General features: G+C 44.9%; 1 protein-coding gene across 2 annotated transcripts; it reads left to right on the top strand.

Moving 5' to 3' along the window:
* The first annotated feature begins 618 nt into the window (after positions 1 to 618).
* On the top strand, positions 619 to 22,949 carry USP49 (ubiquitin specific peptidase 49). Of its 2 annotated transcripts, none has more exons than XM_019008978.1 (5): positions 619 to 678; positions 16,534 to 16,659; positions 17,724 to 19,098; positions 20,935 to 21,139; positions 21,506 to 22,949. In XM_019008978.1, exons 3-5 carry the CDS (start codon positions 17,752 to 17,754, stop codon positions 21,616 to 21,618), a joined length of 1,665 nt encoding a protein of 554 aa, XP_018864523.1. In that variant the 5' UTR covers positions 619 to 678; positions 16,534 to 16,659; positions 17,724 to 17,751; the 3' UTR covers positions 21,619 to 22,949. The 2 variants fall into 2 exon arrangements, with proteins under 2 accessions (XP_018864523.1, XP_015505860.1); XM_015650374.1 differs by lacking the exon at positions 21,506 to 22,949 and adding an exon at positions 21,281 to 21,499.
* Positions 22,950 to 22,955: the final 6 nt, after the last annotated feature.

Genomic DNA, 22,955 nt, shown 5'->3' with positions numbered 1-22,955 from the left:
CCTCGCCTCAGGGCTCCCCTGGGGTGCCCCTCATCCCTCAGGATCTCCATCTCAAGGTATCCATCACCTCAGAGCCCTCACAGCCTCTCCCTTGTGCCCCCCATCACCTCAGGGACCGCCGTGGGGTGCGCCCCTCCAGTCACCTCAGCACCCCCATCACCTCAGGGCCCCCGTGGGGTACCTCCCACCCCACGCCACCCCCTCGGGGGCCCCCGCGCCGCCCTTTTAAGAGCCTCTTTGTCTCCGAGACACCCTTATTTACCCTCCCGTGCCTCAACCGAACTTCGGCCCCGCGATTCACAAAGCCCGGTACGTCACGGCCGGGGGCGGGACTCGAACCCGCGCCGGCCCGCCCCCCCCGGCGCCCATTGAACAGCGCCCCCTGCCGGCTGCGCAGACTCCGTACGCCCCGACACCGCTCTGCCCGCGGCGGCGTACGCTACGCCAGCGGGGTGCGTACTCTACGGTCACAGCGTAAATACCCGCGGTCTTAGCCTGTGTGCAGCGCTACGCAATTGGAGTAAGCGGCGGAGAGGGAGGCGGGCGTTGGCGTTGAGTGACGTGAACTGCAGCCAATGGACTGGCGGGGCGGGGCGCGGCGGCCAATGGGCGGGGAGGGGGCGTGGTCGGCCGGGGCGTCTCGCGCTGGGTGACAGCTCGCGCGTGCTGGTGATGGCGGTAAATAAAGGGGACGGGGGGGCGAAGGGGGGGGGACACACGGGACGCGACCCCTCCTGAGGACAGAGAGGGAGAGAGGGGTGGGGGAAAATGGGGGCTGAGGAGGAGGAGAGGAGGGGTCTTTGCTGCTCCCCCCTCAAAGGGACCCCCCCCTCTCCGTGGTGCGGTTGTGGGGCTGAGGCGGACCCCGCTACCCCCCCCCCCCATCCATCACGGGGGTCGCCGCCTTTGTGTGCGGGCGGGACCCCCGCGCCGGGCTCGGCGGCTCCGCAACTTTCCCTTTGTTGAGGGAACATCCTCCCCTCTCCACATTATCCCCCTCATCCTCGGGATCGACTCCCACCTCCCCAGACCCCCCTTTATCCTCCCCAAGATCCCCTTCCTAAAATCCTCCAAACCCCCTTCCACCTCCTCATACCCCCTTCCCGGGACCGTGAGGGGGTTTTTGGGGTCGTGGCTTCGCTGGGAGGGAGGAAAAAAACCCCTTAAAAAACTCCCTTTAAACCTCCGTGCTAAGCGTGGTGTAGCGGGGAGAGGGCACGAAAACGGAGAAAAATCGGTGAGGGATTGTGTTTATTTAGAAAAAAAACCCCAAAATCCGTGCGTTTGTGTCCCCAAGAGGGGGAAAAAGCTGAACTTGATCCGCGGGAGGTTTGGTGTCAGCTCCAGGCAGCAAAACTGCTCCAAAATCCCCATTTTTAAACCTCCAAGGGGATTCCCCCTGCTACGAGGACTCCCGGAGCCACGGGAATCACAGATCAGGGATAACCGAGCCCCTACAAACGGGAATCCAGCCCTGGAAAAGCTGCTAATTTTAGGAAAAAGCGCCCGTTAATCGCTTTACCTAGGGAACAAGGCTGATCCCTGTGTCAAAACAGCTCCAGGTCGAAGAGCGTGGGGAAAGCATCCCGTTATCCCGAAATACTGAAGCTGGGAGAGTGGGAAGTTGTCTTTACTTTGCGGAGTTCTTTGCTGTACTTTTTAGTCAGGGAGAGATGCCTGGAGTCGCTGGGCTCGTCTGGTGTGAAACGATGCAAAATTTGGTCCTTCCACGCTCCGCTGCCTCGGGGAAGATGCTTATGGAGCCCAGGGAAAGGTGGTGATTCCAGGGAAAACTGATGGATTTCAGCAGGAATTTTTCCTGGAGTAGTCAGTCGTTCTTTTGAGGGAGAAAGGCAGAAACCAGCGGATTAAAAGGGTTGATTTGGGGGGCTGGAAGCAAAAAGAAGGTGTTGGGGAGGGGGCTGAGAGCTGAGCTGCTGCTGGAGCTGAGGAAACGTGGCTGGGATGTGGGAATGAGGATGGAAAAAAGAGCTGGAGGATGAGAAGGGATAAACCAGTGGAAATGTGAATTAAAAACTCCGTGTGCATGCGAGCAGCGTGGATTAAACTTGGATTAAATGGCTGTTGCTGTAAAGTGTTGGGAGCTGCCCCGTGTGGAATTTTCACTGAAATTTGGCTGCTCTGCCTTAGGCAGCTGCACTCGGGGGCTCCTGTGGCTTATCCAGGGTCAGAGAGGTTGAGTGATGCTTAAAAACCCAAAAAGGAGAAGGCAACAAAAGCGTTTGGGGTTTTATTTGGTGTTTTTAATTGCCTTGAGAACGGGCTGGGTGCAAATATTTGGGAGTGACGTGCCAAGTGTGAGCAGCATTTGATGTCTCCGAGCTTTCAGCAAACCATAAATGTGCATTTATTCCTCCCCTGATCATTCTCCCGATGAATACGAGCTGAGTCCAAGTGGAAGAGGGTGTTTTGAAGTTGGCAGATTTTCTCCAGCGAGGAATAATTCTGGGTTTTGTGCAAGCTGGGTTTGTTAAAAGAGAATTCTGCTTGTTCAGGAGCAGGGCTTGCACAATAGTCACACATGCAACGGGTTAAGGGCTAGAAAAGAGCCAAAAAGCCCAAACTGGGGATTTGTTTGGCTGTTGTGTGTCCAAGGATTGTTAGGAAGGAATCTCTTGCTGCAATTCCTGCCGAGATGCCGGCTCCATGTGGTCCAAGGCTTGTGAGGATGGGGAAATTTGGGATCAGCCTCGTGTGCTTGGGCTGGGAGGAGCCTTTGGGTTGGGAAGGGAATGATGACAATTGCTCAGTGGGGACAGAAAAAGGCACAATCGGTTTCTGGATCTTTTTTTTTCCGGAGGATTTCTTGTGGCTGCTGCAGCTCTGCCCACATCACACGCTGCAGGTTGTTTTCTTCAGTGCTAAAACACACTCACTTGTTAATTATTATTTTTAAGCAGCTCTGTGTTGTCTCAGCACCTCTAAACACGTGACAAGAAGCACTTTCTCAGCACCACAAGTCGTTTATTCAGTATAAAGGACTGAAAATGTCTTTTAGATCCTGTTTTTCTTGGCCTTTTTTTCCCTTTGTTAACTGTTCTTATACTGAAATATCACAGGGCTTCTGCTGGGACTCATAAAGTGAAATTTAGTGCTTTCTCAGCCCTCAGAATATGTTAACGGATTGATTTAGAGCAGTTAACAAATGGAAATACTTCAAAATACTACAAAATTCTAAAAAATATTACAAAATTCTAAAAAATATTACAAAATTCTAAAAAATATTACAAAATTCTAAAAAATATTACAAAATTCTANTACAAAATTCTAAAAAATATTACAAAATTCAGCTGTTGGTGTGTAAGTGTGGATTTCTTCCTGAGTGTTTTTAGTTTTGGGGAAGTGGGAAAGGTTTTCTGAAGTTGACCCCAGCTCCGAGGCAAAACAAAACTGAGGGGTTTGGTTTAAAATGGTTGTAAATAAAAAGAGAATAAGTTGTCTGACAACTTTGCCTGTAACTTGGGGCAGTGGTTGAGGTCAGGAGGAATGGAAAGATGGGGTTGTTCCAAAGATCCCCCTCCAATCCTTTATTTTCTGCAGGAATCCTTTCTAGTGAGAATGAGAAGTTTTCTCACTTTGTTTAACAACCTTTGTGGTTTTCAGCTTGAATATTTCATCATGGGTTGGGTTTGTTGCTGGGTTTTTGGTTTTTTTCCCCCTTTGGGGAATGAAACCTTGGGAGATGTTTTTATCTCAGCAGCCTGATATTTATAAGTCCTTCACTTTTCCCAAACCCCTTCACCTTTCCCCAAACCCTTCACCCTTCCCAAACCCTTCACCCCAGGCTCTTGTCTAGGAAAAAGCCCCCCTTGAATTCCAGTGAAAGAAAGAAGATCCTCATTAGTGTGAAACCTTTAATGAGTCTTTGCTCCTAAGGGTGCTGAGCAAATCCAAATTGTTGAACAGAAATTATTTCAAAATCCTATTCAGAGCTGAAAATATCTCGGTTGTTGGTTGATGTTTCCCTGTGTGCCCACAAATGCTCTTCACTTTGGGGTTTGAGGAGATTTTAGCTGAAAGATGGATCAGGTGAGGCTTTTGTGGCTCAGGAGCCAGGGAATTCCAGCACAGGGCAGCCAGAACACCCCATGAAAACAAAACAGATTAAAAGGCAGAGGAGGTCAAACTGGAGGTGAGATTCTGCCCTTTGCCAGTGTCCTTGGGGTGGAATTTTAGGTGGACTAAAGCTGATTATTTGTTTGTTTGCTGTAATTGATATCCTGGTGCGCTGAGGAAAATTCAGATTAAAGCCCACTGTTCTGCTGGGTGTGAAAGGGAAAAAAAAAAATCCCTTTTTGCAACAGCATTAAGGAGTGTCTGTAGTAGGCAGAAAATGACACAAAGCTGCCAAGTTTATATTTTTTTCCTAATTGTTGTTAATGAGCTTTTAGCTTGCAAGATGATAATGAGGAGCACGTGAGCTGTTACACCTCCAGTTGGTGACAAATCAGCTGAAATCCCTCAGAAAACAGCAAATTGTTGGGACATACCTTGAGATTTTTGAAAGAACACTCACTAGGTGAGTTCCTTTAATTAGCTAATTATGCTGTAATTCACTGAGAGGTCTGGCTTTGCTGAGGAAGTAAAAAATATCTGAAAACCAGGAGCTTTTCTTGTTCCTCCCCACGGTGCTCACACTTTGCTCAGCTCTGTAATTCAGCTTTCAGCTGCTTTTCCAAATGGAGACAGAGAGCTGGAATCCAGGGATGTGACAGCTCCAAGTTCCTCTGCAGTGTGTCTTGTGTGACGTGTCAGTCGTGACAAATGGACTATTTAAAGCAAGATTCTGACTAAGGAGGTGTTTTTTCAGCATTTTGTGGAGTTTGCTGACTGAAATGCCAAAGGAAAAAGCACATCCTCAGACACAGGAATCCCCCCAGAAGGCTGGAATAGCTAAATCACTTGAATTTTAAAGGAAATAATTGTTTGGGGGGTGATGTAGACCACAAAAACTTTCACACTGAAAAAAAACCCAAAACAACCCAACCTGGTTTTCCCCCTCTCTGGGTGCAGCCAGGGATGGGTTTGTTTATTTTTTTCCAAAAGACCAATTTACTGCAGCAAAGCTTTAGTGCATTTCTGCCCTTTTCAGGCAAACCATGGAAGATCAAGCCAAGAGTTATGGGCTGCAGCTGTGGCCCTGCATTGAGATGTTCTATAGGGGATCAGCTGAGCTGATTAAGGCACGGTGAGCACGGCTCCCATCCCTTTTTCCCTGTGAAAGGCAAATCCATCCCCTCCATGGAGCAGCGCTGCCTTGGGACCGCATTTTCCCACTCGCTTTCAGTGGGCGGCTTTAGACTTGATGAAGAAATACTGTCCTCTAATTGCATTCTGCCCCTCTCTCCCAGGCTTTGAAAAACCTCGGAAGACAATTGGAGGGTTTGGAGTTGAAATAAAAGCGGTGTGGAAGGAGCTGGGCTGGGTGAGGAAGTGATAAGTGGCTTTTAGCTGGAAATCCTAAAAGTGTCCTGAGGGGAGCACTCGCTGCTGCCTTGGGGGCTTGGTTCCCATTTTTTATTTCCTGCCAGAGATGGGTGTCTGTGAGCCTGACTCCATTCCAGTTATTTCTGACAAAACTGGGAACCTTTCTTGTATTTTGTGATTTGTTTTTTTATTAGAACTCAGAATCCCAGAATGGTTTGGGTTGAGAGGGACCTTAAAGCTCATCCAGTGCCATGGGCAGGGACAATTTCCACCATCCCAATTTGCTCCAAACCCCATCCAAGCTGGCCTTGAGCACTTCCAGGGATGGGGCAGCCACAACTCCTTGTACCAAGGTCTCCCCACCTTCACAGGGAAGAATTTTTCCCTACTACCCAATCTAAACCTGTTCCCTGACAGTTTAAATCCATCTCCTGTTGTCCTGTCACTCCATGCTCTTGTAAATCCTTTATTTGGATGTGCTGGAACCATTCCAGCTCTTGCCTGGTGCTGGAATTGACTTTATCCAGGAATTTCAGCTGGCTTAGAGCTGCACCTTGTGCTGCAGGTTAAATAACAAGTGCTGTGTGTATGAGGAAAATGCTGTTTTGTATGACTCCTACCTCGAGCATTATCTTATTATTATATTTTTATTGATAAATCCTGTATTGGGGTCCCCCAGAACCAAATCATTTCTTCATGCACTGAACTTCAGCAAATAAAAGTGGTCATGGAAACTTCCCCCACCTCAGATGCAACTCATGGAATGAGAAGTTCATGGGTTTTATTGATTAATTTTGTTTGCATTTGTAGTCACTGTGGGTATTTATCAGGGTTCTGGGTGGAGGGAGGGGTGTAAGGATTGAGTTACACAAATCCAGGGATATATTTTAATATATATGGATATATATTTGTGTGTGGTAGTAGAACCGAACAGCACAGTCTGATTTTGGATGTTTAAGGGCTTTTCAAGTCATTAACAGTAAGAAATTAAATAATTCAGACATTGTAGCTGGCTCAAAGGGCTGCTTTAAGATGAATTAACTGAAATTTGGGCTGTGCTATTTAAAAACCCCTTGATTTGGGATGAGGGGGTCTCAATCCTAGATTTCAGCATCCAGTGACCTCCCAAGGCACTTACAGGTGGGGTTATTTTTGTTCTTGAAAACAAAAATATTATTAAAAATGTTATTTTGTTCTTTGTTTTGTTTCTCCTCTTAGTGGCTGCTTCTTCTGGTGGCATATTTGGAATATTTCATGTTTCATTTAAGAGCAAACCGTGTTTAAATGTCTGCTGGTTGCTGTGTAGAAGTCAGGATTTGGATTTCCATGGTTTTTGGGGGTCTTTTCCAGCTCAGAATATTCTGTGATTCTGGGAATTTTTTGTGTCTTCTGCAGCTGGAGAAAAATAATGGCAATATCATGTGGGAAGAGGAGGTTGATCCTGTGAGGAGAACAAAGTGGGGGTTATGTCCTTTAAAACCACACAAGCACAAAAAACATGTTGTAATTTTAAGGACAAACATTATAGATTTAGAATGACATTAATTATGCTGAAAAAATCCATGTAAAACTCTGCTATTCTTAAAAAACCCCCTGAAATCAGCTGTTTATTCCCTGGAGTTGTGAGAAAGAGCCCTGAGCTTGGATTTAATGATGTTTAATCATTCTTTCAAAAACACAAAGGAGGCACTAAAAGCTGTTCAGCTGAGCTAGAAAGAACTAATAGCTATAACTCAGATTCAAAAGTGATTTAGTTCCAGAGGTAAATCCATAATCCGACCAGTCAGGAGTTAATCTGTCATCAGACTAAGACTAGAAATAAATCTATTTAACTAAGAATAGTTAATTCACCTGAATCAGAGCAAGGATGAAGATCCTGCTCACCAGAGTTTATTTGGAGGAAATAAAATATACTCATGATGAAGAGTGGAAACAGCAAGTGGTTTTCAAAGGAGGGGGGAGAAAAAACCTCCTTTGGAATTTGTTCTGCTCTTTTCCTGCACTTCCCAGGATGGTTGGAGCTTCTGGTTTGGGTAATGTGGAAATGAGTCAGAGTAAGGAAGGAAATATCCTATTCATCCCAAAATTGGAAGGGTTTAGGAACAGCTTTTTGTAGCATCAAACCCAAATTCACCTCTCCTTCTTTACTCTCCTTGTCCTGTTGTTGTTTCATCTCAGGACAAATTGAAGGGATGAACTTTAACCTCTTAGGAGGATAATTTATTAAAATAACAGATGCTGCAGAATGGGGCCTGGCTTGATCTGCAGTTCTTAAGGAAGATTAACAACCTGGGAGTTCACAAATCGGGGTCCTGCTTCCGACCTCGGCTTGTGAGCAGGACAAAGGCAGCACTCACATCCTGTAGTTCAGGAAAAAAAAGGGATTTCAGCCAGAGCAGGATTCCTAACATGCAAATCAGGAATCATTCCATCAGGAAACAGCAGGGAAAGGTAGATTTGAACAAGTGAAATTCTTCCTTTCAAACCAGAAAATAGAGGCACAAACCTTGGGTGAGGCTGGGGCTGAAAACACAAATTTCAGTTTTATTTATGCCACTTCAGATCCCTGTTTGGACACTGAGGAAGAGCAGGGATTGCTGGATGGATTGGCTTTTCCCAGCACAAACCAGGCCCAGCAGCTGAGCAGGGAAGAGGATGTGTAAATCCCTTAATTCTTTGTTGGCAAGAAAACACAGAAGCCCTTGCTGGAGGCCCAGGGTCCAAATGGAGGGCTCAGAGATTTTCTGTTTCCAGAGCTGGGTGTACAGCAGCACTCTCCATATGGGAATTTGGGAATCCTTATGGATCCTCTACAGAAATCCCATCGAGCACCTTGGGGTTTGCTGGGCGGACAAATCAAACAGCAAAATCCTCGCTGCATTTGGATAAATGGCTGTGATTTACTCATTTTTATCAATTCATAACATTTATAAAACCCACAGAAAATTTTCTGCTGTTACAAAACCCACAGAAATTTTTCTGCTGTTTTACCTCACTCATTTGGGGTTAAAAACCCCAAATAATTGATTGGCAAGTGAAGGCAAAGCAAATGATGGAGAGGGCTGTCAAAACCAGGCGTTATTTTTGTTTTGGGATCCTGAACGCATCGGAGGCTCCTTCCCTGCTCCGAGCCCAGGCTGTGGAATTGTGCTCTCCTCTTGAATGCTCTGTTCCTTCTGGCTGGGGAGAATCAGGCACAGCCTGCTGGGCTTGGCTGGTGTTTTATTGCCTCAGAGATGGCTCTGCCACCTCGCTGTGACCCATGGCTCCCAGATCCGCTCCCACGATGGGCTCCTTCCTAATCCGGCAGAGATTTCACCAGCGTGGATCTGAGTTTTGTTCCAGAAAGAACAGCAGAGGACACCCCAGAACTCAGCAAGTGTTGGCTCTGTGCCGTAATCCCTCTTTGTGTCTGTCACAAAGAGATCCTGCGAGAGGCTGGGATTCCGCTGCCGAATCCCCAATCCCGCGGCCGCTCCTGGATCCCTGTGGCAAACCGAGGTGCCAGAGCTGCCAAACTTCCCTCGTCCCTGTGCCATGGAGGGGTTTGGGGTTGGTTTCATTGAAATTCCCTGAGGTTTGAGACAGAATTAATCAGGTTTGGGAATGCTGAAGGTGCTCAGGGTCAGAATGTAACCGGCTTTGCTTTTCAGTCATGGAATTGTTGAAACTAGAAAAGACCTTTAAGGTGATTGAGTCCAAAATGAGGTTGGATTTTGTTGTTATTTGGGAAGCTGGATGGGATTGGAGTAGGATTTTCCCTGTGAAAAGGCTGATTTTTGGTATTTTTAATCCATCATCTGTGAACTGTTGCTGTGAACCTCAACTCTGGATGTGTTGTTTTCCTGCAGATCGGTGATAAATGGGATGTGCTGAGTGGGATCATAATGGTTCAAGAGTGTGGGGAAAAGCAAAAATGCTTCCAGCAGGCAGGAAAATGTAGGGATTTGTGTGTCTGGCTGTGATTTAAAGGAATGATAAGGCAGGGAAAGTGGGAGTCTGAGGGAAGGCTGCTGATCTCTGCTCCTGCTTTGTCACCTTGGGATGATTTGGTTTAACCTGTCCCTGGTTTATTATTCCATGGCACAGATCCCTGGTGCAGGATCCCCAGGCAGTAGGAAGTGTAAAAGGAAGCAAAGATGCTGGGTTTGGTATGAATCCAAACAGTTTGGGGATGGGGGGCACAAAAAAAAGTGGATTTCCAGTGGATTTGCAGTCTGTGCTGCTGATTTTGTGCCCCTAAAGCTCCTCTCCTGCCTGCTGTAGCTGAGCTGTTCCAGGAGGGAAGTTTGTGTGGAAAACTCCAGGATATGGGATATCACCCTCTGCTGTTGTCACCTCTGTGGACACAGAATTCTTTGGGAACTCCTGGCTTGTGCCAAGCTGATTGTAAAGTGAAATTAGAACTTTTTTTCTCAGTCAGAATCATCTCTCAGCCTGTTCTAATTCCATTCTTTTTCCTGCTCCAGGCTGGTAATTCCAATTGTGTGGTTTTGCTGTAATTCCTTCAGGCTTCTGCAGATGGAAGAGGCAGGGAATTCCTGTGAATTCCAGCAGGGAATTGCTGTGAACTCCTTCCTTCCCTTTGGACTGGTCCAGGACTGCTCAGGAAAGTTGTGAATTGTTTTAATGGCAGATCAGTGTTCTGCTCGTGTTTCCCAGCTTATTGACCCTTCCAAAAGCCATCCCAAAAATAAAACCTGGATGGAAAGAAAGGGGAGAAGGGATTTTTATGTGCTGGAGTAAACAGAGAAATTAACTTCTAGAAAACTGTGAACTATGACTTAAATAGCATTTTAACAATGCTTTTTAACATCCAGGGTCATGACATAGAAATTCCCACATTTTCAGGGATCTGTAGGATATGAATCTTGTTTGTTTGTTTTCAGTGACTCTAAGGAATGTATAGACAATATTTCACCTGGAAATGGAATTTTAAAGCTGAAGTCAAGAGGTGAAAATTAAAAATACATCTACTTGAGGTTTTAGTCACTTTTGTTCATCTCTCTGATGAAAAACTGAGCTTGGCTCGATAAGAACATTCGAATTTTTAAATTTGAATTAAATTAAATCTTTAAAACACATTAAATTTTAAAAACCTGAAACTCCCATGGCAGTGCAAACACACAACAACTCATCCCTTTGTGGACTGAAGGATTTCACCTCCTCTTTGCCTTTTCCATGATTATTTCCAAACCCTGCTCCATTCCCAGGGATCTTCATCAGGAAGGAATGTGAATAGAAGACACATGTGCAGCCCTTTGTGTGGAGTTGGAATTCCAGCTCTTGGAAGAGGCCAAGGCTTTTGGTGGAGTCATAAATTTCTCTCCCAACCAGCCCAAAAGGAGTTTGGTGCCTTCTCTGACTCCTTGGAATTCACCAGGAAAAGCAGAGAGAGGAGGTTTTGGGGTAGTGCAGCTCCACCAGTTCCCAGGAACAAAAAAAGGCGGAATTGGATTTTTTTATCCATTCCAGCCTTTAGGAATGGGAATATTTTTAATTCCCTTCTCACTGTAGGTGAGGTAACAGCACATTCCAGTTCACAGAAATCCCCAAGTTGTATTTAAAGCACTCTTGAAGGCCTTAAAGGCTTTTCTAAAGTGCTCAGAATTCCAGAGTTTTTAGGAAAGGAGCTTTTTCATCCCTGGGACTCCATTCCCTGAACACTTCGTTTATCTGGAGCAGTTTGGTTGATGTGGAGGTTGGACCTGAAAATGCTTCATTTTTATATTTGTTGTGCTCCAGAGTCAAAGATGGATCAAAATCTGCCAACTTCAGCTTCCTGACAGGATCCAGTCAACCAAATCCTGCAGGAATCCTTGTTCCCACCAGGAATGCTGCCAATGCAGGGAATGGGATTTTCCTAATCTGAGTGCTTTGGGTTTTTTGACTCTTTTTTTTGGGTTTGGTTGGAATTTTTCAATATTCCTTTGAAAACTGATTCCTGACAATTCCAGCTTTGAGCCTAGAGTGGATTTTGGGAGCTCCCAGGAAGAGTTTTAACAATTCCAGAGTTGGAATTAACTGGGAAGACTTTGTAAACCTGAACTGGCTGGCGAAGCTGGCAGGAAAATCCCATTTTCCTCAAGCTCCCTTGTGGCCAGAGCTGGAGTTCAGCACACCTGGGTGGGGTGTGGAGTCCTCCAATTCCTGTGTCCAACAGCTGAATCCAGCAGGAATTCCTCCATGGCTCCTGTGGGATCCTGACTCCCTCCTGGCATGGGAAAGTTGGGAATTCTCAGGATTTGGGGAGATCCAGGTGTGGAGGATTTGTCTTCCTCTGTTTTCCTTGTTAATTTTCCTGTACCCAGCTGGCTGTTGTGTCAGCCTGGAGAGAGGGAAAGCAGCAATTCTGGGATAGAAAGCCTGAGAGTTTTCAGGAAAAGAGCTCCAGAATCATTGGAAAAATCTCTCTGGAAAATCTATTGCTCCTCAGGGATGGAATTTGCAAGTCTGAACCCAGCAGGGTTTGAAGGAGAGGAGTAAAGGGAAGAAACCCTGCTGGATTTTTGGAGAAAAGAGCAGGAAAATGAGATTCCTGCCTCTTTTCCTGGGCATTTTCCATGCTGAGTGAGGAATTCTGGAGTGTGAGGTCTCTAAGGACAGAGTATAAGAGGGTGTGGTGGTGCTACTCCTTCCTTGGAGCATCAATTCCTATTTTCTAACAGAATATCAATTATATGAGAGGTTTTTTCCTTGGAAATGTGTCACTTTTGGTGTCTTTGGGAAGCAAGGAAGAATTCAGGAGGAATTTCTCCACGGAAGGGGCTGCCCAGGGAGGTTTGGACTTCCCATCCCTGGAGGTGTCCAAGGAATGTGACAAGCAAAGCTTGATGATCCTGGAAGTTTTTCCAACCTCAGTGATTCTGGAATTCCATAAATAAATGATTTTGCCTTGGCTGCCTCTTGGGACAGCTCCTGCCAGAGCTGGAACGGGGATGTTGGAGCAGGATTTTATTCCCCATTTTCTGGGCAGCTCAGATTACAAGTTTGCATTTGCACATCTGGTTCAATAATTGGTGCCTCACAAACAGGGAGGTGAAAACAATCAGGGAAAGAAAGTTTTGGTTGGTTTTTTTCTTTTGTATGGAATTCTAGGAGATCTCTCTGATATCCCCAGATTTCCATTTTGGAGTGTTTGCAGCAGGAATTTGAGAGTTCCAGATAAAAAGTGGTTTATTGGGGTGGGAACTTGAGTTTTGCATCCAGGATTTTTAAACCTATTCCATAGAATCCCAGAATGGTTTGGAAAAGGGATCTTGAAGCTCATCCAAGGCAGGGACACCTTCCCCTATCCCAGGCTGCTCCAGCCTGGCCTTGGACACTTCCAGGGATCCAGGGGCAGCCCCAGCTTCTCTGGGAATTCCATTTGACCCTCCCAGGGAAGAGTTTCTTCCCAATATCCAACCTTATCCTTCCCTCTTTTAGTTTGAAGCCATATCACTTGTCCTGTCACTATGATTTGACCAAACTCTGTCTATTCCTTATGTAATTTTGATGGAAAACAAGACTATCCAAGGATTTTTTTTTCCTACACTGCTGCAAAAAATTGATAAAAAAAAAAGGCAAATGTGCTTTATTTAATGTGGCACCAACTCTCAAAAGGCTCTGTGCTTCACTTCTGCCATTCCCAGGAGAGGGATGAAGGAATGAGTGAAAAAATCCTTCAGTCTGAGCTTCCCACCTGTCCTGGCAGACGATTCCCAGGAGTTTGTGCTCTCTTATTTATTCTGGAATCACCTTTTGGACAAATAAAAGCAGCATCATTCCAGGGTTGAACATCCAGCACCTCTCCTGGCCCCTGGACTGGCTTTTTTTGGCTTCTTGCAGATTGATTTAGAAAAAGAAAGTAGCTGTTGTCACCAGATGCCTGCAGATGGCTTTAATCAGGTTCCAAATGTGCAACAATGGCACAAAGGAGCAGAATGAGCTCGGGTGGTTTCTTGTTAAGCTCTTACAGGGGCAGCAGCCAAATTGTTGCTGCTGCATTTGGTTCTGGGAGCTGTTAGAGGATCTCACCATGAGTTTTTTCCAGGATTCTGAGCCATGCAAGGCAAGAAAGTGGGGTTTGCCCCAGTGTTTTAAGTGATTTACAAGGTGAGAAGTTTTCAAACAGGCTCTAAAATGTTATTAGCTGAACTAATACCCCTGTTTCGCTTTTATTCCCTGGTTTTTTTATTTGTGTTTTAGTCATCTTTAGTGGATTGCAGTGCTGCAAGTGATTCCTTCTCCCTCTTTTCCTTCTCCACCTCCACGAAGAGCAACCACATGATTCCTTCTCCCTCTTCTTCTGCTCCTTCTTCTTCTTCTCCCTCTTCTTCTTCTCCCTCTTCTTCTTCTCCCTCTTCTTCTGCTCCCTCTTCTTCTTCTCCTCCCTCTTCTTCTTCTTCTCCCTCTTCTTCTTCTTCTCCCTCTTCTTCTTCTGCTCCCTCTTCTTCTGCTCCCTCTTCTCCCTCCCCAGCCCTTCTCTGGAAAAGATCCAAGTAGGTGAGAAAAAGAAGATTTTATAGAGATTCCTTAAAATCAGCTTTGGTGAAAAAAAAACCAAACAAAAAACCAAACCCAAGAGTTAAACCTGATAATTACAGAGAGCAGAGCTCTGAGTGTTTCTTTCCAGAGCTTTTCAAATCCAAGGTGTTCATTCCCTGTCCTTAAATCCTGGCGTTGCTCATGGCTTATCCCATCCACGGCAGCAATTTGGGATCTCTGGGGCAGCTCCAGCCCTGTGATCTCTTCAAGGTTTGTTTTTCCCTCACCTCGTGCCTGTGTTTACAGCTCCTGACTCACAAATCCTGCTCTCCTTTAATCCCAGCCTTGGAATTCCCCCTGGGAGCTGCAGCTCTGTGTTCCCGGGAGGAGATTGTGGCAAAGTGTTTGTGTACATGTGGAAAAGAGAGGAAAACTTCTCTCCTTAGTCCTGTGCCAGCGTTTCCAGGGATTTGTTCCACTCTGTGGTGTGTGGAGGGTGCAGGGCTGGACCTGCAGCTGCTCCAGCTGCCTTTGGAACATCTGAGAGTTGATTCCAATCCTTTTTTTATTTTTTTTTTTTCATGGAAAGAGTCAAAAATATGAGTCAGCAAGAGAAATCTTGAATGTGAATGAGAGCTCTGAAGCGTGGTGGGTGGAGAAGCTTCACTTTCGAGGAAAAACCTCTCATTCAAGCGGTTTGGGGTTAAATAAACACAATTCCTTCCTAACTTTCAGATGCACATGGAATTACAGCTTGGATCTGTAAGGGAATTATCTGCAGATACCTAAAGAGAACCAGGTTGGGGATATCAAATGTAGCATCAAAGGTGCTTTTGTGCTGAGAATTTCTGAATTTAGACGTAACAAAGCTGCTTTGTCAGCTGACTGAGGTGTTTGGAACCTCTTCCCTTTTCCAAGCAGGAAATCTTCAGGCTCAGCACAGGAAAAGTCAAAGGAATTAAGAAAAGGCTGCTGATTTATCTCCTGCATGTCAAACAGGATTCCTTAATCTGTATTTTTTGTAATTCCCTGGATCTGCTTGGGCAGTGATTCCCTGGGAGCCTGATACCCTGCTGAATCCAGCAGCTCTTCCTCCTTGGGAATTGAGGAGAAATTCAGTTTTTCTGAAAATTTTGTGTGCTGAGACTTCGCAGAGCCCATGAGCGACTGGCTGTTTGATGAACCCCTAAAAAATGGTGTTTTTCAGGCCTATTTTTTGTTCCAAACTATAAATCTGGTGTGCTGAGGAGGCTGAAGGGTTAAATTCCCCACACTGTCGCATATGGCAGTGAGCAGAATCACAGATGTTGATGATACAACATAATTAGTATTCTTTTATGTAAATGAAGGCTGTCAATGTTACCACAGTGTCTGCACTCCTGCAAGCTGGAATTTCTGCCACTTGCTCTCACCAAGGCTAGACAGGATTCTAAACAAAATTCCATGATTTTTATACCCACCCCTGAGGAGGAAAATTAAGAGGAAAGAGGAGAAAAAAAGCTCAGGGAGGGGAAAAGGTGGGGAAGGGTTTTTTCCAACTTGGAAAAAAGAGACCAAATCAATCCTTTGTTTAAGTGAGGATTTCCAAAATCCTGTCCACGTCCTGGGATTTGGGAGGGAATGAACCCAGCCCAAGGGAAATGTGGGGATTTCTGAGCTGGTTCAAATAAAAATCTTGGTGGTTCTTTGGGTGCTGAAGTGGCCACTTGAGCTTTCAGTGGAGTCCAGGAGAAAAAACTGAAGAGCTTTGATTTTTCTTTAAGAGATTCCACCCTCAGCAGCAATAGCACTGATAAAGGTGGTAATTAAAGCAAATTTGTGTCATTTAGGGCCACTAAAAATGCATTTCCTTCACCTGGCCAGGTCCCTGCCACCCACACAGGTGAGGGCTCTGTCCCTGCCTCAAAACTTTGGCAAGTGTTAAACTTTACACCTCATAAAATGATGTTTTAACCACATATTGTGTGTGCCAGGTCCCTGTGTAACCACCTGAATTCAGATCTGTTACTCCAGTCTTTTCTACCTCTGTTTTTTTCCCATTTTTCTCTCATCTGTGGTTTTTACTTTGTAGCAGTTCAAACCTGCCAACTCCTCATAGCTTCCTTTTTATTGTTTGGAAAAAAAACACCTAGAAATGAAATTTAACTCAGCACAGCTTTTGTTGGTTTTGGTTTTTTTTGTCTTTCCCCCTTCTCCTCCCCCTGTCTCTCACCAAGCAATAGAAGCAGCCAAAAAAATCCAAGTGATCACAGGAGGGGCACATTTTTCCTCCTGTATTTTTTTTTTTTTTTTATTTTGACTTCCATTTTTTTCCCTCTGCCATATGTTGGGTCATCCACTACAAAAGCCTCACCATGAAAAGGCTCCATGTGATCAGCAGATATTTACAGCCTACCAAAAAAAAAAAAAAAGAAAAGAAAAGAAAGCAGAGAATGAAATGGAATGGGATTCTGTGTGTGACGTGTCTCAACATCTGAGAATTCGGGATCCTGGGGGTAATTCCAGAGAATTATTTCTGGAATAAATGAGTTCTGCACTGAGGGGTTAATGATGCTCCTGCCAGCGTTTCAGGGTTGGTTTCTTTGCATCACCAGGATATTTTCCCTCTCTCTCCAGGGCTTTGAAGCTGCCTGGCAGTGAGGACTTCCCAGTAATTAAATTCTCCGGGATCCGTGGGAAGATGGGGCTGCTCCGCGCCCGGGACGCGGCGTGGCGGAGGAAAGGATGTGTGACCTGCACTCCGTGAGTAGCCTGGCTGCTCTGACCTCCTTCCCTGCCCTCAGAGCCTTGGAAGGACTGCAGAAAGGGATCCACAGCTCACTGGGAATCTTTTATCAGTCTGATGCTTTAGGATTTTAGCTTTTCTGTTGTAGAAAATGAAATAGTCCTGCAGTTGTTCAGTGGATAACTCTAAACTCCACACACAGGGTCAGCTTTTTGCATTTTGCTCAGACACAACAATTCCTCTCCCGGCCTGGAGTCACTGTCTCAGGCCCCAGAGATGGAAACAAAAGGGAGTTTTGAGCGTAAATTACTTCATTACCTGAATCTGGAATTGGAAGATTAGGATGGGGGATTTGGGGTGTCCTGTGCAGGATCAGGAGTCAGATTTGATGATCCTTTTGGCTGCCTTCTAATCAGGATATCCCATAACCCTGCAGTGGCATTTCAAATCCACATGGCAGCTCTAAAATCCTTTTCCTTGTGTTCTTTGCCCCCCAAAAGAGCAGTGACACCTCCTGTGAGACATGGAGAGATGCAAACAGGAGAAATTTGGGGTGTCCTGAGCAGGGTCAGGAGTCAGACTTGATGACCCTATTGACCCCCTTCCAACTGGGGATATCCCATGACCCTACAAAGAGATTTCAAATCCATCTTGCAGCACTAAAACCTTTTTCCTTGTGTTTTCTTGCCTCCCATGGTCAGAGCAGTGACATTTCCTGTAAGAGACAAGGATAGATTCAAATGTAGGGAATTTAGGGTGTCCTGTGCAGGGCCAGGGGTCAGATTTGATGATGCTTTTGGCTGCCTTCCAATCAGGATATCCCATAACCCTGCAGTGACATTTCACATCCACACTGCAGCTCTAAAATCCTTTTCCTTGTGTTCTTTGCCTCTGCAGGTGAAAACAGCAATGCATCCTGTAATTGAAATGGATAGATGCACATGTAGGGAATTTAGGGTGTCCTGTGCAGGGCCAGGAGTCAGATTTGATGATCCTAACCCTTCCAACAACCCTACAAGGAGATTTCAAACGTGTGTTACGGCTCTAAAATCCTTTTCCTTGTATTTTTGCCCCCCAAAAGGTCGGAGCAGCGACGCCTCCTGTGAGACATGGATAGATGCAAACATGTGGGGCGGCTACGACTCGCCCAGGACCACTCGATCCTGAACCCCCAGAAGTGGCACTGCGTGGACTGCCACACCACCGAGTCGCTCTGGGCCTGCCTCAAGTGCTCACACGTGGCCTGCGGCCGCTACATCGAGGAGCACGCCCTGAGGCACTTCCAGGAGACCCGGCACCCCTTGGCCATGGAGGTGCATGAGCTCTACGTCTTCTGCTACCTGTGCCAGGATTACGTCCTGAACGACAACCCCGAGGGCGACCTGAAGCTGCTGAGGAGCTCGCTGTCGGCCATCAAGGGGCAGAGGAGCGGCAGGACGCTGCGCTCCATGGCGCTGGCGGAGGACGCCTGGAGGAGGAGGAGCCCTCAGGGCCAGTCCCAGATGCTGGTGGCGCTGTGGCACCGGCGCCAGGCCCTGCTGGCGAGGGCTCTGCGCACCTGGTTCCACAAGAGCTCCCGGGGGCAGCTGAAGCTGAAGGAGAAGAAACAGCTGGAGGAGCTGGAGAAGAAGAAGGAAGCGGCTCGGCAGCGGCGGCAGGAGATGAAGAGGCAGCTCCTGGAGGAGCTGGCCAACACTCCCCCGAGGAAGAGCGCCAGGCTGCTGTCCCACGTGCACAGGGAGAGCTTGATCCCAAGGAAATTCAGGGAAGTGGCCACAGCTTCCCCTACCTCAAGGCAGGTGCAGAGCAGCAGATTCAAGCAGTTCTACTCCATCCGGCGCCAGCCCCTGATGACGCCGGGGGTGACGGGGCTGAGGAACCTGGGCAACACTTGTTACATGAACTCCATCCTGCAGGTGCTTAGCCACCTCCAGAAGTTCCGAGAATGTTTCTTGACTCTTGATCTCTGTGAAACAGAAGAACTTTTAGCTAAAACTGTGAATGGGAGGGCCAGGATGCCTGGCAGACTGGCAAACGGGGCTGCTGCCGGTGAGCCGGGGAAGCCTGACAGGGTGGGATCATCCGGCACCCAGAGCTCTCCGGCCAGCCTGAACGGCGGCAGTTTAGAGCTGATCCAGCCCAAGGAGCCCAGCTCGAAGCACATCTCCCTGTGCCACGAGCTGCACACCCTGTTCAGGGTGATGTGGTCTGGCAAGTGGGCCCTGGTGTCCCCCTTTGCCATGCTGCACTCCGTGTGGAGCCTGATCCCGGCGTTCCGCGGCTACGACCAGCAGGACGCTCAGGAGTTCCTCTGCGAGCTCCTGGACAAGGTCCAGCAGGAGCTGGAGTCTGAGGGGACCAGGCGCAGGATCCTCATCCCCTTCTCGCAGAGAAAGCTCACCAAGCAGGTCCTCAAGGTGGTCAACACCATTTTCCATGGGCAGCTGCTCAGTCAGGTATGGAACTGCTTTCCCACAGGGATCAGCTGAGGCTGTTAACACCGAGGAGCAAAGGCTCTGCATGTTGAGGATCCCATTTAGAAATGTCTTAGGAATTCCCAACATCCCATTTCCTGAGGAAGAAAATCCCTTGGGTTGCTGTGCAGGTACCACCGTTTCCATCCTTGTCACATTTGGCACAAATTCAATTTTGTTGTGCCACTTCTGAATGAAACCTGCACAAGCACAGAAGTCCTGAGCCCCTGGTTTTAGGGTTTGAATGTGTTTTTAAGGTGCCTTTGCAATTTTTTTGCCCCTTTCTGCTGGTGTTTCTGTGTCTGGGAACATGATGAGACACCTGTGTACAAGCTCTTTGTGACAATTTGTTTTTTGCTGGCACAAGAGACACTGAACATACTACACCAAGGTTCCTGTAGGAGGTGAAGGTGCCTGTGGTGCTGTTTGATCCATTTTTCCTGTGCTGTTCCTTGCTGGAAACGTTTCATTCCCCACAAGGCAGAGCCCAAGAGCCCCAGAATCCCCAGGAATTCTGGAAGTTCCAGCTCCCTTGGGTTTCCAGGAGAAATGAATTGGGAGCAGAACTGGTGATTTGTAAGATCAGACACAAAGTGTGTTCTCTGTTTGTTGTCAGGAAAATTTCTGTCACCCTGCCCCGAGCCACTGAGCTCAGCAATATTTAGGACTTTGTGCTTGTCAGAGATTAAAAGGTGAATTTCTCCAGTGAAAACTTTTGACTTTCAGGGAAAGGATGCCAGAAGTTATGGTTCATAGAATTATTGAGTGTCTTGAACTGGAAGGGACCTACAGCGATTTTTAATTAATTAACGTTTTAAATTTTAATTTAATAATTAATTTAATTAACTTACTTTTAGTTTATTAATCACTTTAATAAATTTAATTTTAATAATTTAATAATTAATATTTAATTAATTACTTTAAATTATTGAATTAAGTGGTTAACAAATTATAAAATTACTGAATAACCAATAAATTAGGGGTTTACTATTTTTTATTAATTTATTTATCTTATTGTTTATTTATATATATTATATATTAATATATGTTAACATATAATATATTTATATTATATATAAATATATTATATATTTCTACATATTAAGTATATATTTCTATTGAATATATGAATATTTATATATTAATATATAATATAAATATATAAAATATAATGTATAATATATATTATGTATTAGATATAATATAGAAATATATAATACATAATATATAGAAAAATATATAATACATAATATATATTATGTATTAGATATTATGTATTATATATTTATATATATATATTATGTATTAGATATAATATATATAAATATATAATACATAATATATATTATATATTAGATATATATCAATAAAATATATAATACATAATATATATTATGTATTAGATATATATAAATTTATATAATACATAATATATATTATGTATTAGATATAATATAGATAAATATATAATACATAATATATATTATGTATTAGATATATATAAATTTATATAATACATAATATATATTATGTATTAGATATAATATAGATAAATATATAATACATAATATATATTATGTATTAGATATAATATATATAATATAAATATATATTATATTTATTTCTATTATTTATATTATTATATAGTATATATTTTTTTATTTATTAATTTTCATTACTTTTTATTAATTTCAGTAATTAACATCCAGCTAAATCCATACACAACACCTCCTAACACCACATAAAAACAACACCACACATACAATAACACCCCCAAGCACCTCCAAACCCAGCTGGCTGTCCCTGTGTCCCCTGCAGGTCACCTGCAGGACGTGCAACTACAAATCCAACACCGTGGAGCCCTTCTGGGACCTTTCCCTGGAATTCCCGGAGCGTTACCATTCCCTGGAGAAAGGCATCGTGCCCCTGCCCCAGGCTGAGTGCTTGCTGACCGAAATGTTGGCCAAATTCACCGAGACAGAAGCCCTGGAGGGGAGGATCTACGCCTGTGACCAGTGCAACAGTGAGTGCCACTTCCTCCCCTTTTTGAATCACAAAGCAGCAGGGAGAATAAAATATTGAATATTTGTGAGCTGGAATTCACCTGCTGGAACTGCTGCAGCCCAGGATGTCTTTGGCTCAATGTTTCCTGGTGTTTTTCCAGCAGGAACAGCTCAGAGGTGACAGATGTTTGTGTGATGAGGAGAAGGGAAAGTTTGAATCTCACAGAACTTCTGGAGGAATTCAGAAATATTTATTCCTGTGGCCATCCCCGTGCTGGAAAGAGGAAAAAAAATGAGTTTACCTTGTGCTGTTTTTTCTCCTGGGGGAATTAACAGAATCCTGATAATCTTTGCCTTGGGGGTTTTTTGGGGTTTTTTTTTGACAGGCAAACGGCGAAAATCTTCTCCCAAACCTCTTGTTCTGAGTGAAGCTAAAAAGCAGTTGCTGATCTACAGACTACCTCAGGTCCTCCGGCTGCACCTTAAACGCTTCAGGTGAGCCACTGGGCCCTGGATTTTTGGGGGAAAAAGTGACCAAAAGTGTGCCTTTAATTTCCCTCAGCTCCTGCTGAAAGCAGCTGTGTAATTTCTGAGCCATCAGGTTGGTGAGAGCCCCTCCCATTACCCGTTTGCAGGGCGTTTTTCTGCCACAATTTAATATTTTGTGCATATTAATCCTTAATTTCCTCGGGTTTGAGTCGAGTTTGCAGGCAGCTTGGAAGGAGAAATAAGCTGATGAAAGATTTGGTGAAGGTGGGAGATTGAGAGAATTAAATTCCTCAAATTACCTGTTGAATAGAAAGTAGAAAAAGCTGAAAATGTTAGGACAAGTTTCTAAAGTGGTTAGGCTGGGTTTGGGGGGGTTATTGGTAGAACTGAGGGTTTTTAAAGGTGGTCAGAGGATAAATCTGGCCCCAGAAAGCTCCACCTAAAACAAAAAATATCAATGCCAGGGGGAGACCCCACCTAAAATAAAAACCTTCAGTGTCAAGAAACCCCATCTATAAAAATCCTCAGTGGTAGAAGGAGACTTTAAATCTAAATCTAAAATAAAAATTATCAATGAAAGGAGACCCCACCTAAAATAAAAACCTTAAATGGCAGAGGGAGACCTACCTAAACTAAAAACTCTCAGTGGCAGAGGGAGACCCCACTAAAATAAAAATCATCAATAGTAGGAAGAGACCCCACCTAAAATAAAAACCTTCAGTGGCAGAGAGAGACTCCACTAAAATAAAAACCTGAAATGGCAGGGGGAGACCCCACTAAAATAAAAATCATTCATGGTAGGAAGAGACCCCATCTATAATAAAACCCCTCAGTGGGAGACCCCACCTAAAATAGAAATCATTGATAGTAGGAAGAGACCCCATCTATAATAAAACCCCTCAGTGGCAGGGGGAGATCCCACCTAAAATAAAAACCTTAAATAGCAGGGAGAGTAAAATCATTCAATGGCAGAGGAAGATCCTACCTAAAATAACAACCCTCAGTGGCAGAGGGAGACTCCACCTGAAATAAAAATCATCCATGGTAGGAAGAGACCCCCACTTGAAATAAAAATCATTGATGGTAGGAAGAGACCCCACCTGAAATAAAAATCATTAATGGTAGGAAGAGACCCCACCTGAAATAAAAATCATTAATGGTAGGAAGAGACCCCACCTGAAATAAAAACCATCCATGGTAGGAAGAGACCCCACCTGAAATAAAAATCATTGATGGTAGGAAGAGACCCCATCTAAAATAAAAACCATCCATGGTAGGAAGAGACCCCACCTAAAATAAAAACCATCCATGGTAGGAAGAGACCCCACCTGAAATAAAAATCATTGA

Source organism: Parus major, chromosome 26, assembly GCF_001522545.3.
Source record: "Parus major isolate Abel chromosome 26, Parus_major1.1, whole genome shotgun sequence".
Classification (NCBI taxonomy): Eukaryota; Metazoa; Chordata; class Aves; order Passeriformes; family Paridae; genus Parus; species Parus major.
This window is presented reverse-complemented; position numbering and strand designations above follow the sequence as displayed.